The sequence below is a fragment of the Caretta caretta genome, chromosome 2 (genome assembly GCF_965140235.1).
Source record: "Caretta caretta isolate rCarCar2 chromosome 2, rCarCar1.hap1, whole genome shotgun sequence".
Taxonomy (NCBI): Eukaryota; Metazoa; Chordata; order Testudines; family Cheloniidae; genus Caretta; species Caretta caretta.
Window position 1 is genome coordinate 121,734,995 of NC_134207.1, and position 18,655 is coordinate 121,753,649.

The 18,655-nt window shown below is 45.1% G+C and overlaps 1 protein-coding gene across 2 annotated transcripts in view; it reads right to left on the reverse strand.

Annotated features, from left to right (window-relative positions):
* GMDS (GDP-mannose 4,6-dehydratase) overlaps window positions 1–1,760 on the reverse strand; it is a 551,379-nt gene extending 549,619 nt beyond the window's left edge. The window contains exon 1 of one of the 2 annotated variants that reach the window (XM_048839737.2): window positions 1,022–1,744. In XM_048839737.2, the coding sequence (XP_048695694.1) occupies window positions 1,022–1,120 (99 nt within the window). In that variant the 5' untranslated portion in view covers window positions 1,121–1,744. Of the gene's footprint in view, window positions 1–1,021 lie in introns of both variants that reach the window. The other variant, XM_048839739.2, reaches the window with a different exon arrangement.
* Between the last annotated feature and the right edge of the window lie 16,895 nt (window positions 1,761–18,655).

Here is an 18,655-nt window from a genome sequence, read left to right on the forward strand (position 1 = left end):
GTAAAAAGCTTGCTTTTTTTCCCCAAATATGATAAAAACTTGATCCAAAATTTTAAAGTTTTAACCACTAATATGAGAATTAAACATACAATTAAGAATGGTGTCTTGTATGGGAGTGGATGGGTCATTACACAAAGTAAAACTATTTCCCCATGTTTATTCCCCACCCCCCACTGTTCCTCAGAAGTTCTTGACAACTGCTGGAAATGGCCCACCTTGATTATCACTACAAAAAGGTTCCTTCCGCCCTCCCCCCGCTCTCCTGCTTGTAATAGGTCACCTTAAGTGATCACTCTTGTTACAGTGTGTATTGTTACACCCATTGTTTCATGTTCTCTATGTATATAAATCTCCCCACTGTGTTTTCCACTGAATGCATCCAATGAAGTGAGCTGTAGCTCACGAAAGCTTATGCTCAAATAAATTGGTTAGTCTCTAAGGTGCCACAAGTCCTCCTTTTCTTTTTGTGAATACAGACTAACACGGCTGCTACTCTGAAACGTCAGATAAACTGTATATTAAGAGCCAAGTGACCTCACTTTTGCATGTAAATAGCACAGGATGTGCTGTACTTAAATTTGTAAAACTTTAGAAAACGGGAGATGAGACACTATTCTTACATAGGTTTCAGAGTAGCAGCCGTGTCAGTCTGCATTCGCAAAAAGAAAAAGAGTACTTGTGGTACCTTAGAGACTAACACATACCAGTTGCAAATATTTCTTTCCTCTCTTCAGCCAATATCAGTTAAGGATGAAGTTGGGCCAAATACGGTTTGGTAAGCAATAGCAGTCCTTATTTCAAGTGGGGTATCAATGCAATATATACTGATGCACAACACGGAGCTGATACACACGGATCAGTGTGGCATTACACAGTTTACTGAAGTTAGCTAACAATCAAGGAGATACGTGTAGAGAGAGGCAACCCACATGGGTCACTAACCCCTGGCCTTACCTAACGACTGGGGTATAAGAAAGAAGCAATTACATTTGTACTCTTCGCCCCCCGCCCCCAAACTTACTTGGCCAGTGATGCCCGTGATGAGAGCCACCTTCCTGGGATTCATGTCTGCACAGTCCTCTACAGCGAGTGCAGAGCTGGGGCAGGCGTCCTGTGCCATAAACCTGGAGGGGAGGGACCCGGTTGCCGGTACTGCGGTTTAGGAGGAGTGGGGAGGAGACCGTGACCAAGGTGCAAGAGGTGGAGCAGGGAGTAAAGAGGATAAGGGAAGGACCTGCGAGGCTGCCGCTCGTGGGAGGAGCAGGGCAGTGGGCTGCTGGTGCTAAACGGGGAGCGGGGCTGGCAGGGGCTGCGGCTGCAAGGTGCTGCCTAGACCAAGGATGAAGAGTTGGAAACAGGGCTACTGCAAGGGAGCGGGGTCTGCCCAGGCTGCTGCCGGGCGCTGGTGCATTTCCGCGTCCCCTGAGCGGCTCCTCCCTTAAGGTGCAGCCGCCCAGGTAAAGCGCCGCGCTCCGCTCCCGGCAACAGCCCCCGGCTCGCGCTCGCTCCCAAGCACGCGCGCGCTCCCTCGCTCCCCTGCTTGAAAAGCAGCCACGGCGGCCTTAGCCAACCAATGAGGAACGGCGTCGTTTCCTTAAAGAGACAGTAGCCCCGGCACGGAAGCCGGCAGCGTCGGGTTAGGAGGAGGGTGGTGGGGCCGCTGATTGGATAATGGGGTAAGGTGGGGGCGGGGACTGCGTCAAGTCTCAGGCCGGCTCCGGCCGCGGCGGCGGCAGCTGCCGCCAAAAGCGAGACCCCAACTTCCTGATGCAGCATCGAGCAGGCGGCGAGTGCAAGGAGCGACATCAGCTCAGCCGAACGGCTGCGCCTGAAGCCCGCAGCGCCCCCTGCAGCGTGGAGGTGCGAACTGCTGCCGCAAGCCCCTGCTGGGAGCAGCAGCCGTCGCCGCTCAGGGGAGGCGCCACTCACCCCTCTGATTAGCGTGCGCAGGGTGTTCCCCGAGCAGGCGCCGGTGCGGGCCCGTGCCACCGGCGGGAACCAGCAGAGGCAAAGAGAGGAACAAGGGCAGGAGAAGGCGGGAATATTGCTGAGCGTCCCGTTGCAGTCAGCTCTGAGCGGACAGCGCCACTGCCCGGGAGAGGGATTTGGGGACCCTGGACAAGGGCAAAGCCACTTATGCTTCTGGTGCTCTGGGATCCCCTCAGGGAGGCGGCTGGAGAAAGGCAGAGCTCAGCCCTCTTGCTACATGTTCAAAACTCATGAGTCCATCCATCAAGACTGGTCGTTTTACAAGAAAGATGCTCAAACTCTTTTTTTATTTACCTTTAAAATGCACTGGGTTCGCATTTTCAAGCTTTTTGCTACAACCACAAGACGTGTGACCCTAAGAGCCCCTCCCTGCTCACTGACACAGGGCCCACTCTCAGCTAACTCATAGCACACAATGCCACACTCATTACTATCCCAAACACCCTGTGGCAGCCTGGCTACGATTTAGTCACAGGGGTAATGGATTCCCTGACTTCTAAGGCTTCAGGAGGCGGAGGGGGGACTGTGCACCCCTGCACTGCAATTGGGGCTGGAACCAGGAGGACGCTGCAGCCCCTGCCTGGCAGCTTCTGCCAGGGGCTGCAGCCAGGGCCATGCGCCCCAGTCACGTCGCGTCCCAAGCTTGGTGGGGTGCAGGGCTGAAGCAGGAGCTGTGTGCCCCAGTCTTGGGGACCTGGGCTTGGTGGGGGCTGCAGCTGGGGCCGCCTTCCGTCAGGGGCTGCAGCCGGGGCAGTGCAACCCAGGCCCGCAGGCTTGGGGGCTGCAGGCGGGGCTGTGTGCCTTAGCCCCACAGTTTCCAGGGCTTGTCAGGGTCTGCCAGCAGGGCTGCCTTCCACCAGGGGCTACAGCTGGGCTGTGCAACCCAGCCCCGCAGCATCCCAGGCTTGCGGGTGTAGCGCTGTACCAGTGCCCATGCACCCCAGTCCTGGGCTTGGCAGGGGCTGTGCACCCTCCTCGTTCCCAGGGCCGTTCGCTTCTCGTCCAGGGCCTGGCAGGGGCTACGCACCCATCTTGCAGCTGCCACCAGATCTGGAGAGGGGCTGTGCACCCAAGGGTGTAAAGGGCGGGGGCTGCTGCTGCTGGAGGCAGGGCTGTACACCCCTGCCATAAAGGGGGACTTGGTCTTTCAGTCCCTCCCCCTTTACTAAAAATAAGCAGGAAGCAGGGCTAGGTAAGTCATGGACGGGCCAGCCTAAATGATTTTTTGTTTATTGCCCATGACCTGTCTGTGACTTTTACTAAAAATAACCATAACAAAATCTTAACCTTAGTCATAATATGTTTCCAGAAGGTATTTTGTAAAAGGTATCAAATGTAAACTAATGACACATAGGGCAGCAATAGCATTGTGTTATGCATGTACACATTATGTATAAAGAATTGTGTATGTGTGCTAGAACTATGTTCTTAAAATGTATTGCGGAAGCAACACATAAATCAAGTCTGTCCTAGACGTATGAATGGTAATTTGCCTGTCTGCCTGGCTTGATTTACAGGCAGAGGACAATGAAAGTACATTTTACATACAAGATAAACAAAGCATTGAAGCTAAGTAGTAGCAGAGGAAACAGGAGGAAACGGCTTAGCGAGCACACCAGAGGACAGTCTGCACCCCCCAGGAAGTGGGAGCAAAAGATAAATTCAAACTGGAACAGGTGCAGAGAAGGGCTACTAAGATGAGCAGAGGAATCAAAAACCTATGTTATGAGAAGAAACTCAAGCAGCTTTGCCTGTTTAGCCTAACCAAACAAAGACTCAGGGGAGATATGATTGCTGTCTATAAATACATCAGAGATAAATAACTCCCTTCCCTTCCTGGTATTTAAGTTAAGCACCAATGTGAACATAACAATAAATGGATATAAACTGACATCAACAAGTTTAGGCTTGAAATTAGGCAAAGATTTTTGACCATCAGAGAAGTGAAGTTCTGGAACAGCCTTCCAAGGGGAGCAATAAGAGCAAAAAGACCTAACTGGCTTCAAGACTGAGCTTGATAAGTTTATGGAGGGGATGCTCTGATGAGACTGCCTACAATGACATGTGGCCCATGTGCAACTGCTAGCAGCATATATCCTGCATGGTTGGAGATGGGGCACTAGCTGGGAAGGATTCTGAGTTACTACAGCAAACTCTTCCACAAGTGTCTGGCTGGTAAGTCTTGCCCACATGCTCAGGGTGATGGCCCTATTTGGAGTCAGGAAGGAAATTTCCTTCAGGTCAGATTGGCAGAAAGCCTGGGGGTATTTCGCCTTCTTCTGCAGCACGGGGCACTTACTGGTTTAAAGAAAAATAAATGGTGGATTCCCTTGAAGTCTTTAAATCATGATTTGAGGACTTCAGTAAGTCAGCCAGGGGTCCTGGGTCTATGCCAGAAGGGGGTAGGCAAGAATCTGTGGCCTGCAATGTGCAGTAAGTCAGACTAGATGATCACGATGCTCCTTTCTCGTCTTAAAGTCTATGTCTTCCTGGCTCCTAAGATAAAGACAATAGCCTTTGAAAAATATAAGGGGAAGCAAAAAAGTCATTCTAGTTGTCTGTCACTTAAGAAACAAAAGGAGACAGGGTTCTCTGATTCCTGTGAAAGTTGGATCCTAGGGCAAGGAGGACTAGAGTTGCTAGTAACTGGATGTAAGTGAGAAAACTGCTTAGGCAATGATTGTACCTTGCTAAACTTAAATTTTTGGCACTAGAAAGTATGTTTTGTTTAGTTTGTAACCATACTTGTCTCTTGATTAATATCACTTAAATAGCCACTCTTTATTAATAATAAAGTTATTTTTATGGTAAACTACCTCAGTGCTGTTACACTGACGTAAAGTGTGAGTCTTCAGCTAAACTAATAGGCTGATGCGTTGTCCATCTCTTTGGAGACAGCAAACTTAATTTCTATGAGCATACAGTGAGAGGGACTGGACACTACACTGATGGTTACCTGCAAATCAAGATTAAGACTGGCAGAGGTTTGAGGAGTTTGCAGGTGAAATTGACAGATTGGTGTGGCAGGAAAGCAGACGCACAGCCTAATCTCCTGCAAAGCTCACTCTTGCTAAGGCTGAGGGGTAACACAGGGGCTTAGAGGTGTGGAAGGCCCTGAGGAGAGAGTCACATTCAAGGTTGCTGTTTTTTTATTTGCCTTTAAGGTACACTTGGTTCACATTTTCAAGCTTTTCACTACAACCACAGGAGTTAGAAATTTCCTTTTGTGTTATTATTGAAAAAGATCAATCATACAGTATCATAAGGGTTTTAAGGCCTTTTATATCACTGTTACACAGTTTCCATAAGTCTTGTACAGAATATGTCATGTAAGGTATCAATGGAAAAGTTATGATTTGCTAAGTATGATTAACCTGATTAAATCTGTGTATCATCTTTGTATCTAAAGGTATGAATATTGTTTATATACTTGTATCTAAAACATGGGTCATATTCCTCAGTAATACCCCCTCAGATAGATTTGCATCAGGGCTAAACAGCTACGTGATGATGGCCCATTGAGGACACTCCATTCTAACAATGCGCCATTGAAGAAATTCATCCCCTCCAGATGGTTCCTTGCTATCTGAGGCATCCTCAGGAAGAACTAATGGCCAACCCCTGTGATTCAGCAAAACATTTAAGGGCATGTAATATGCTCATGTGACCCTGGACTCCATCTTGGGCCAGTAACTTTATACATATGGGGTCTGTGTTTGGTACAGTACATTTCTATGCACACAGCAGAGGGTATAAATGACCTCTGAGATACCCCCATTTTGCCTCTTGCCTGCTCTAATTCCCTGGACTGTGGATTTACAATAATAAGGAGCATCTTTAACTATGGACTGAGGACCGTCCAATCTTTTGAAAGCTACCAGAGAATCATAGAATCATAGAATATAAGGGTTGGAAGGGACCCCAGAAGGTCATCTAGTCCAACCCCCTGCTCAAAGCAGGACCAATTCCCAGTTAAATCATCCCAGCCAGGGCTTTGTCAAGCCTGACCTTAAAAACCTCTAAGGAAGGAGATTCTACCACCTCCCTAGGTAACGCATTCCAGTGTTTCACCACCCTCATAGTGAAAAAGTTTTTCCTAATATCCAATCTAAACCTCCCCCACTGCAGCTTGAGACCATTACTCCTCGTTCTGTCATCTGATACCATTGAGAACAGTCTAGAGCCATCCTCTTTGGAACCCCCTTTCAGGTAGTTGAAAACAGCTATCAAATCCCCCCTCATTCTTCTCTTCTGCAGGCTAAACAATCCCAGCTCCCTCAGCCTCTCCTCATAACTCATGTGTTCCAGACCCCTAATCATTTTTGTTGCCCTTCGCTGGACTCTCTCCAATTTATCCACATCCTTCTTGAAGTGTGGGGCCCAAAACTGGACACAGTACTCCAGATGAGGCCTCACCAATGTCGAATAGAGGGGAACGATCACGTCCCTCGATCTGCTCGCTATGCCCCTACTTATACATCCCAAAATGCCATTGGCCTTCTTGGCAACAAGGGCACACTGCTGACTCATATCCAGCTTCTCGTCCACTGTCACCCCTAGGTCCTTTTCCGCAGAACTGCTGCCTAGCCATTCGGTCCCTAGTCTGTAGCTGTGCATTGGGTTCTTCCGTCCTAAGTGCAGGACCCTGCACTTATCCTTATTGAACCTCATCAGATTTCTTTTGGCCCAATCCTCCAATTTGTCTAGGTCCTTCTGTATCCTATCCCTCCCCTCCAGCGTATCTACCACTCCTCCCAGTTTAGTATCATCCGCAAATTTGCTGAGAGTGCAATCCACACCATCCTCCAGATCATTTATGAAGATATTGAACAAAACCGGCCCCAGGACCGACCCTTGGGGCACTCCACTTGATACCGGCTGCCAACTAGACATGGAGCCATTGATCACTACCCGTTGAGCCCGACAATCTAGCCAGCTTTCTACCCACCTTGTAGTGCATTCATCCAGACTTCATCATTCATTCATCAGAGAGACTTTACAAGCTAGCAGTCTAGTTCAACACTGCTTCAAACCTGATATAAAGGACTTTGTAATCATTTGTCTGTATATGATCTATTAGTTTTATTGATAAAAGAGCTATAAATGGCTAAACTAAGTTTACTAAGGATTGGCTGACTGTGTGATATTCAGATTGACCTGGAGGTATGTGTCTGATCCTTTGGGATTAGAAAGATCCTCACGTATGATGAAATGGGTTTTCAATAATCTCTCACTATATTAGATTGGGGTGCCTAGATGAGAGGCAAAGGCTGGAATGCCTAAAAGGGACATGTCTGGCTTTGGTGAATCTAAATTATAGAATAAACCACCATGGGAGGGGGGGGGAAGGGGGGCAGAAGAGAAGAGGAGAATTGTCTGCCCTGACTGTGGCATTCTCAGTGTGGCCCATCCCAGGCCCTTGGTCACAATCTTCGCCAAGTCCAGGAGCAGAGGCTTTAAAAGACACCAGATACTCACAACTTCCAATAAAACAGCATGAGTTAGCCACACTGGATTGTAAAGGTATGAAAGGGCTATTATGTTTGTTTGGAATCTAAGGACACAGAAGAAAGTTCTGGAACTGAGAGGGGGCAAGAAATCAAAACTGCAACAATTTTATTCTCCTCTCCCACTCCACATCTGCCACTCTTATGTACCAAAACATTTGGGCAGTGGTAAGGGACTGAATGTATGTTGTAATAATAATTGGCATTTTCCATTTAAGTTCTATGATTCTACTGTTCTGTTCCTCATTTACTTCACCACAATGTAACTATAATTTCTCTCTCATTCCCATCCCATTCTATTTTGGAATTTCAGCTTAAATCAATTAATAGTATTTATAATACTTGTCACCCAAGGATCTCAAATATTAATAAATTCTCTCATGAGGTCTTGTCAAGTAGGGAAATAGCTCTATTTCAATCAAATAAATCCATTTATTTACATCTGAATATTGGTGACATTATTACAGAATTTTTGGCAGCCTTCACTGTTAGGGGGCTTATTCCTTCACCCACTTACTTCCCTGGTCCTTCTCTCATGAACAGAGAGCAACAATACCTGAAGTCCAAAGGTGCAAACAATTCGATGTTTATTGGGGTGAACTTCCAGCAAGCGTGATTCCAGTTTCCTTCCTTAGTATCCCCCTTCCCAGCTCTGACACCACAGAGCCTTATACCTGTGTCACTGTTCCCATTCCTGCCCTTAGCCAAACATGATTCCAATTTCCCCACCCCCATTCCCTGTTTCCATCCCCCCTCCACCTACCCACCCACTCCCTGATTGACTGCAGACTATATAGTAAAACTTGAGTTCTGCTTAGCTATACCTTAACCAATCATTTTCCTGAAATTTAACTAACCAATCCTAACATATTGTAACATGATTATGTAACCAATTATATCCCACCACCTTAATTAGTTTACACCCAGCAAAATTAATTATGCAGCAGACAGGAACAATCACAGAACCAGACAGAGATTATACAGACAAAAACAATAGCAAAGTGGGAACTATAATGACAAAACAATACAGAAGTGAGGATTTCACATCCCAGCTATTGATAAGTGAGTTCTTGCCAGACAGCATGCTATCAAACTAAGTTTCCTTTTACATCTTCTAGGCACTTCCCTTTCTCTGGAGGTGATAGGCATTATCAGGACAGGATTGTATTCCTAACAGCCCAATAGCACCTTATTTCAATGTGACTAGTTTGGAATGTGAGGAGGTGACCGGTAACTTCCCAGTTTATGGCTGCCTCTGTTGCTTAGCCAAAGGCCTTAGCCTAAGATCAGGGCCTCAGACTGTCACAGTAAGAGAAGGACCTTACATTGGCAAACAGTGATTTTCATTCTTTCTTTTATACCTCTAACTAACCAAATGATAAGAATACACCTAAATTCTTAGAGTATAGGCCTTTACAGAGAGGCCTGAATATCTATATCCTAACATTCACAATCTACCACTAACTTTGAGGACTCAGTAACTGACCTTCCAGTGATCTTCTCCCCAGTCATCCTCTCTGCGATGATCCTCCCCCATTCCCTCCATACTAAGTAAACTGTCTCAAGGTTATTTCTATGTCCACAATTAATGAGAGCAGAAGTACCTAAGTTTGCATCCATTGACTTCCAACATCAGGATCTGGTTCTCTCCAACAGTATTTCCAACATAAGCATTCATCTTTTTTTTATGTCCAAGAGATATGCATGAGTCTCTGCCAGTCCCACATTTGAAAAAGCTTCAATTTTCCTCATGTCAGCAGCATTAGTTTTATAGGATTCACATCCATAAATTGTTATGGAAAAATAGGCTTTTCACCAGTCACACCTTCATACACTGAGATACCATGGGTTTTTTCACACTTTAAGGGAGGCCACAACTGTGCAAGTCATCCCTAGTCTTCTAATTTCTTGGGAACAGCCTCCTTGAGTTGACTATATATGATCCCACGTAATTAACTTCATCTACTGCCTTTCCAGATTGCATCTGGTTTGTGTGTCAATATACATGCATTTTGTTTTTGTCACATGCAGGAATAGTCCACAATCCTCAACAACTCTTTGTTTGTTTACATTTGTTGCATTGCATTGGTGTTTTCAGGAAAGAGCTTCATGTCATCAGCATATCTGAGGTCAGTTAAAAGTCCACCAATGGAAATCCCATCTCCTTCCACTTCATCAAAGCCTTCCAAGGCTTGTCTCATAATAAATTCTGTGTATGTTAAAGAGGCTTGGGAACAAAATGTACCCTTGTCTCACACCCTGCCCAGTGGAAATCCATTCACTGACATCTGTTGTTTGCACCATGATCTCTTGTTGATCATAGAGATTTGTGAGTTCAATGAGATGCTTTGGAATTCCCATGTCTACCAGTATCCTCCAAAGACAGTCATGTCAGATAGTATCAAACACTTTTGAGTAGTCAATGAAGCTTATAATTGTCAAGCTACCTAGAGTGGTTCATGATAGAGAATGCCAACCTCAGGGCAGGCTTAAACAGGGCACAAACCCCAGACTGGTTGTGTGTTCTATACTTTGTTGGTGAAATGTAACTCCTCAAGCACTATGACAGGTTTAATATGGAGTTACAGACAGTCCCCTGAGGTAGTTGGTCAATCTTGCCACCTAGGCAAACTTGCCTTTGCAATAGATGTTTCCCTACACCAAATTAATCATCATTACTCAGGTTACTCCCAATCCCAAAGTACCAGTCAGTCTCTTACCCCAGGTCAATTGTACCTTAGATCTCTCACCAGACAACACTTGTAGGCAATATTATAATAAACTAAAGATTTATTAATTAAAGGAAATGAGAGGGTTCTTTATAAGGTTAAAGCAGGTAAACATATGCACACAAATGAGTTACAGTCTTAGGTTTAAAAAAATAATAGAAATTGCTGTGATGTGCAAGCCTTCTATGTCCTTTAGAGCTAACCCAAGCTCAGGAGTTTAGGGATCTCTTGTCTATGCTTAGAATATTGCCCTCTCCAAATTCCAAACAGCACAGTGATGCAGTTCCTTCTGGTCAAAGATTTTTATTCCCTTCCCCCGGCTTTCAAAGTGATGGAACAAGTATTGGTGCTGGTCTCCTGTTCATGGGTATGGGGAAGGCAATCAAAGTCTTTGTCCTTGATGTTTCACAATGGCTCATTTGATTTCTAAAGGTCTTCTTGTGGGCAGGACCAGCACTTTATAGTAATTAGTGCTTCTTTCCTGTTTGTGCGTTACACATTTACAGAGATTTGCAATGCAAAGACTCAATATAAACTTTATACCATGGGCTACAAATGTTATAAGTGAGATCAATATATGCAGCAGCCTACAAGCATTTCATCAAGTCTAAATGCTAAACATATATTTATCAACTTAACATCTATTAACAATGTTAATACACAGGGGAACCAAATTGGTTTCCAGCTATGCATTTGACAGTGTTCAGTGAGGCCTACGGGCATTGGTATGAGCTGGCATCTGGTCTGATAGCATCACAATGATCAATGGTTAACTGTACTCTCTGGGATTTTCAGTGATGTGACAGATGTTCGCAATTTGGTCACACATGCCTTGGACTTCTCTGAAACCAGCTTGCTGTGGTAGTGATTGCTTCTATCCCATGTTTCATGCTATCCTAGGTTCCGTAGAGCAGAACTTTGCTCACATGAGGTATAAGGGAGATGGTACAATAGTAACTACACTGCGTTAGGTCTCCCTTCTTCGGTAAGGAAAGAAAAATTCCCTTCATCCAGTCTTCTGGCTAATTTCTAGTCATCAATACATCATTACAAATTTTTGACACAAGATCAGTACCATATTTGCCATTTGCTATTAACATTTACAGGCAAGTTATCTATCCCTGTGCTTTTCCAGGCTTCATTTTCACAATAGTATGCACCACTTCCTCTCACAGAATTGATGGCTCCAGCTCTGTACTTTCTTTCCTGTGATCATGTATTACAAGTGGCTTTGATGAGGCATACAGATTAGCATAGTAATCTCTCCACCCATGTTTAATATTAATCACCCTCAGTGAGGGGTCCACCATCATGATCTTCTATTATGTTTGATCACAGGGAAAACCTTTTGGTAAGTCTGACCACTGTGAACATACCTTTTGTATTATTGTCTTCACAATGCTGGAGTTCCATACATTTTGCCCTTATATAGTCACTCATCTGGTCTAGTCTGCTTTTGAATCAGTCTGTTCAGTTCCTTATATTCTCCATCTCCAAGCTAATCTCTTTCACTCAGTGTCATTTTTGTGCCAGCTCAAACACTTTCTCAGTTAACCATGGTGTGGTCCGACACTGACTTTTTGGAATATACACTTTGGCAGTTCTAAGCATAATAGTTTTTCTGTTATTCCAAAGTTCATTGGGGTTATTCTCTTTCACCTGTGCCAATGCCTCAAACCCATTCTGGACAAAAAGTATTTAATTTTTTGTTGATTCTGGACAAGTCCAAATGCAGTGGATCTGTCAAACATCTTTTTCAGTTTTAATTTTATGGCTAATGGACAAAGACTGAGTGCAGACTGTGTGTCAGACCATCAGCTGTTAGCCTTAAACAGAAAATTTCATCATGAGTCTCATAACAAGCTGTGCATGTTTTTAAGCCCCAGTTGGTGGAATCAAGAAATGGCAGGAGAACTGCAGTTGTTTGTGTTTAAATTTCTAGCCCTCATGGCTATGGAAAAAAGTTTTAACTCACAACCTAAAGGTTCAGAAACCAAAAGGCAAATAAAAATAACCCCAAATAAAAATTGTGATTTTTTAATCCAGACTTGTAATTTTTGAATGCTGGTGGTTGGCAACACTGATTATAATTATTGAAATGTGAACCAGAGATTAAGTGACTTGGCCACACAACCAGTCTGTGACACAGCCCTCCGCCTCTCTGCAAAAAAAAACCCCAATCTATAATTAGATCTTTAGCCTTTGTCCAGTTAGTAGAGATGTATTAGGGTTTTACAGGTTAAAACCCCAACTTCTTGAATGCGACCCAGAAACTTACTGGAGCCAGTTCAACTCAGTGGTTTGAGCATTGGCCTGCTAAACTCAGGGTTGTGAGTTCAATGCTTGAGGGAGCCATTTAGGGATCTGGGGCAAAAATTGGGGATTGGTCCTGCTTTGAGCAGGGGGTTGAACTAGATGACCTCCTGAGGACCCTTCCAACCCTGATATTCTATGAAACCCCAGGACATTGGCATAATGTGATCCAAACATGCAATCCGCTTATTAATTTCAATTTCTGTATGGTCCTGAAGTGTAACCCCACACATAGCACATTACACAAAAAATATACATCTTAATGGATAATTTTGGCAAGGTCCTCATTGAAGATAAGTCACTCTTTTCTCCAGGTGCAGATAGAAGAAACAAAAACAAAAAAGAAAGAAAAAGGGCTTTGCCACAGCCATTGACAGGCATCTAGGAGTAGCCCAGGATCAATACACCATGCAAGGCATGCACACGTTCTTACAAATGGTTTAGAGCAGTGGTTCTCAACCTTTCCAGACTACTGCACCCCTGAAGCCCAAGCCCCACCTCCCAGGGCTGAAGCATGTAACTTAGCTTCACAGGGCCCCTGTTGCAGGGGGCTCCAGTCAGTTGCTCTGCTTGCCATCCTCTAATATCAGCCCTGCACTTACAACCCCCCTAAATCCACACCATGACCCCCTGAGGGGTTGCAACCCCCAGTTTGAGAAACACTCATCTAGATGAGTTGACATCCCCCCCCCCGCCCCCGGGAAGACCTCTCTGTGTACCCCCAGGAGTACACAGACCCCTGGTTGAGAACCACTGGTTTAGAGGCATCCGTGAAAAAGTGGGTACTGTAATAAACCATTTCCCCAGCATGATATTGGGGCATTTTGGTGGCACCCCCAGCAACAAAACAAAAATACACATACGATCCTGCCTACTTCTGGTCAATAGTGATTCTGTGATACTTTACCACTGTAAGGTTTTGTCTGAATTAGAATTTAAAGTACTTTTGACAGTGCTTGTTAAGCATGTGGGTCTCCCACTGACCCAGACAACTGGGTAGTTGACAAGGGAAGAACTATTATTACTGTTGAGTGTTATGTTGAATACGCAATATACTCATAGGCGGTGGTTAGAATCCCATAATATGTTAAGGGGCAGATCTGCAAGAGTACCTAATGAATTTAAGAGCCCACTGCCTTTCAGTAGGACTTGTGCTCTAAAATCCCATAGCTGATGGTTGGCTGATGTTTTAGGGGAAGATTTGCAAAAGTGCTTAGTCATCCTCTCTCTCCCCCTGTAGTTTTCCATTGGATACAATGTTCTTCTCCCCTTTCCATTGTGGGCTACTGTGTACCATTGCTATAAACTCTCACTCAATTGCCACACACCATCCCAATGCTAGGAACTGTTGTGACTATCCTCATTGTGACCTCAACTGTCAGGAGTGAGTGAAAGTTCATAAAGTGCCACAATAACCTATAACAATCAATGTTGATGGGAAAAGGTGCAGAAGGAAGACAGATGGAATTTGTCCAAACAAAACAAAAAGGCTATAACTCAAGGACTGTGTTACCATCATGCCTGGTGAACAAGAAAAGTGTAGGACTGGAAATCAATTAACCAAAGTTAGTGTGTTGGAAGTTAGACTTAATTGGTGAACAAAATAATGAGGGGATCAGCTATTTCACCTTTCACTCCCATTTGAGGTTCAAGGTAAAATACATTTAGAGGCAAATTAGCAGAAGAAGCAGCTATCTTCCAACCACCGCTGCATTGAGCTTTACCATCATGGCTGGTTTCAGAGGAACAGCCGTGTTAGTCTGTATTCGCAAAAAGAAAAGGAGTACTTGTGGCACCTTAGAGACTAACCAATTTATTTGAGCATGAGCTTTCGTGAGCCACAGCTCACTTCATCAGATGTTTACCGTGGAAACTGCAGCAGACTTTATATACACACAGAAATCATGAAACAATACCTCCTCCCACCCCACTGTCCTGCTGGTAATAGCTTATCTAAAGTGATCAACAGGTGGGCCATTTCCAGCACAAATCCAGGTTTTCTCACCCTCCACCCCCCCACACAAATTCACTCTCCTGCTGGTGCTAGCCCATCCAAAGTGACAACTCTTTACATAATCAAGTCGGGCTATTTCCTGCATAGATCAAGGTTTTCTCACATCCCCCCCACCCCCATACACACACAAACTCACTCTCCTGCTGGTAATAGCTCATCTAAACTGACCACTCTCCAGGTTTAAATCCAAGTTAAACCAGAACATCTGGGGGGGGGGGGGGGTAGGAAAAAACAAGAGGAAACAGGCTACCTTGCATAATGACTTAGCCACTCCCAGTCTCTATTTAAGCCTAAATTAATAGTATCCAATTTGCAAATGAATTCCAATTCAGCAGTTTCTCGCTGGAGTCTGGATTTGAAGTTTTTTTGTTTTAAGATAGCGACTTTCATGTCTGTGATTGCGTGACCAGAGAGATTGAAGTGTTCTCCGACTGGTTTATGAATGTTATAATTCTTGACATCTGATTTGTGTCCATTTATTCTTTTACGTAGAGACTGTCCAGTTTGACCAATGTACATGGCAGAGGGGCATTGCTGGCACATGATGGCATATATCACATTGGTGGATGTGCAGGTGAACGAGCCTCTGATAGTGTGGCTGATGTTATTAGGCCCTGTGATGGTGTCCCCTGAATAGATATGTGGGCACAATTGGCAACGGGCTTTGTTGCAAGGATAAGTTCCTGGGTTAGTGGTTCTGTTGTGTGGTATGTGGTTGTTGGTGAGTATTTGCTTCAGGTTGCGGGGCTGTCTGTAGGCAAGGACTGGCCTGTCTCCCAAGACTTGTGAGAGTGTTGGGTCATCCTTTAGGATAGGTTGTAGATCCTTAATAATGCGTTGGAGGGGTTTTAGTTGGGGGCTGAAGGTGACCGCTAGTGGCGTTCTGTTATTTTCTTTGTTAGGCCTGTCCTGTAGTAGGTAACTTCTGGGAACTCTTCTGGCTCTATCAATCTGTTTCTTTACTTCTGCAGGTGGGTATTGTAGTTGTAAGAAAGCTTGACAGAGATCTTGTAGGTGTTTGTCTCTGTCTGAGGGGTTGGAGCAAATGCGGTTGTATCGCAGAGCTTGGCTGTAGACGATGGATCGTGTGGTGTGGTCAGGGTGAAAGCTGGAGGCATGCAGGTAGGAATAGCGGTCAGTAGGTTTCCGGTATAGGGTGGTGTTTATGTGGCCATTGTTTATTAGCACTGTAGTGTCCAGGAAGTGGATCTCTTGTGTGGACTGGACCAGGCTGAGGTTGGTGGTGGGATGGAAATTGTTGAAATCATGGTGGAATTCCTCAAGGGCTTCTTTTCCATGGGTCCAGATGATGAAGATGTCATCAATATAGCGCAAGTAGAGTAGGGGCTTTAGGGGATGAGAGCTGAGGAAGCGTTGTTCTAAATCAGCCATAAAAATGTTGGCATACTGTGGGGCCATGCGGGTACCCATAGCAGTGCCGCTGATCTGAAGGTATACATTGTCCCCAAATGTGAAATAGTTATGGGTAAGGACAAAGTCACAAAGTTCAGCCACCAGGTTAGCCGTGACATTATCGGGGATAGTGTTCTTGACGGCCTGTAGTCCATCTTTGTGTGGAATGTTGGTGTAGAGGGCTTCTACATCCATAGTAGCCAGGATGGTGTTATCAGGAAGATCACCGATGGATTGAAGTTTCCTCAGGAAGTCAGTGGTGTCTCGAAGGTAGCTGGGAGTGCTGGTAGCGTAGGGCCTGAGGAGGGAGTCTACATAGCCAGACAATCCTGCTGTCAGGGTGCCAATGCCTGAGATGATGGGGCGCCCAGGATTTCCAGGTTTATGGATCTTGGGTAGTAGATAGAATATCCCAGGTCGGGGTTCCAGGGGTGTGTCTGTGCGGATTTGATCTTGTGCTTTTTCAGGAAGTTTCTTGAGCAAATGCTGTAGTTGCTTTTGGTAACTCTCAGTGGGATCATAGGGTAATGGCTTGTAGAAACTCGTGTTGGAGAGCTGCCGAGCAGCCTCTTGTTCATATTCCGACCTATTCATGATGACAACAGCACCTCCTTTGTCAGCCTTTTTGATTATGATGTCAGAGTTGTTTCTGAGGCTGTGGATGGCATTGCGTTCCGCATGGCTGAGGTTATGGGGCAAGTGATGCTGCTTTTCCACAATTTCAGCCCGTGCACGACGGCGGAAGCACTCTATGTAGAAGTCCAGTCTGCTGTTTCGACCTTCAGGAGGAGTCCATCTAGAATCCCTCTTTCTGTAGTGTTGGCAGGGAGACCTCTGTGGATTAGTATGTTGTTCAGAGGTATTTTGGAAATATTCCTTGAGACGGAGACGTCGAAAATAGGATTCTAGGTCACCACAGAACTGTATCATGTTCGTGGGGGTGGAGGGGCAGAAGGAGAGGCCCCGAGATAGAACAGCTGCTTCTGCTGGGCTGAGAGTATAGTTGGATAGGTTAACAATATTGCTAGGTGGGGTGAGGGAACCATTGCTGTGGCCCCTTGTAGCATGTAGTAGTTTAGAAAGTTTAGTGTCTTTTTTCTTTTGTAGAGAAGCAAAGTGTGCGTTGTAAATGGCTTGTCTAGTTTTAGTAAAATCCAGCCACGAGGAAGTTTGTGTGGAAGGTTGGTTCTTTATGAGAGTATCCATTTTTGAGAGCTCATTCTTAATCTTTCCCTGTTTGCTGTAGAGGATCTTGATCAGGTGATTCCGCAGTTTCTTTGAGAGCGTGAGGCACAAGCTGTCAGCATAGTCTGTGTGGTATGTAGATTGTAATGGATTTTTGACCTTCAGTCCTTTTGGTACGATGTCCATCTGTTTGCATTTGGAAAGGAAGATGATGTCTGTCTGTATCATGGCTGCCACCCTCACCATCTCCTGGGACTGCGGGATCTACCCTAACAGTATTGGGCCTTCAGTGTCCTGGTCCTGGGAGATGTTCTGACCAGACCAGGCCAAGAGAACGATCCAGATGATGTCTCCACCTCCATCAGCTCTGGCTGAATCCCCAACACCACCAGGTATGTGAAACTGTCTAACACTCACCCCATGTGTCCATTTCCTATGCCTTTCCTTTTGCCTTCTATCTAATAAGAGTCTGGCTTAGCCAGCCAAGGCTATGTATTTTGCAGCACTGCTCTAAGCCTGTGACCAAAGAAGCAACTAAAAGCAATGCCCTAAACCACCCAACACTGGTGAAAAGTTTTCCAGATCTCGTAGTGGCTGATATGACAGTGTACTATGCATGTGTTTTTTCAGCAGTGAGATATCTAGTGAAAGTCAATACCAGAAATAGAAGCTGCATTTTCTATCTTCACTTTTCTTCTCTCCCCTCTGTCTGGTTTGTCTTTTAGAAAAATGGGATCAGACTTCAACAACAACTCCAGCCCATCTCAACTAACTTTTTCTCTTTCATAGATTCATACATTTTAACCCCAAAAGGACAGTTATTTCCATAAGAGATGGTCAAATAAAGGGCTTTTTAATCTTTAAAAAGAAAAAACCCAACTCTCTACCCATGTTCCCTCTAATTTTTTATGTCCATGTGTGGAATGAATTTTGTTATGTGCACCAGTATGGAGGTGTGACATATCTTCATATTGGTGCATGTAACAAAATTTGTGTGGTGGGGGTGGGGCTGAGGAGTTTGGAGCATGGGAGAGGGCTGTGGCAGAGGGTTGGGGTGTGGGGGGGGGATGAGGGTTCTGACTGGGGGTGCAGGCTCTGGAGTGAGGCTGGGGATGAGGGGTTCAGGAGGGGGGTCAGGACTGGGGCAGAGGGTTGGGGTGTGCGGCTTCTAGCTGTGGGGGCAGGATCTGGATGAGGGATTCAGGGTGCAGGAGGGGGCTCAGGGCTGGGGTGCAGTGGGGATGTGAAAGCCTTATTTAATATGTTACATTTCAAATGTTGTAACTTTTTCTCTTTTCTGTATGTTTAATAAAAGGTTAAAAAGATTTTTAATGGTGCATTTGCCATGGTGTAAAGCAGGCTGAGGTCTCTGTATACCAAACCCTCAAACTTGTTTAACACTGTTTAATGTTGGATAGTGAAAGGGTCACATTAACTCCTTTGACTCGTTGGGCCCTTATAGTCCATCTAAATTAATACAACAATGCACACAATTCCTGTATCCG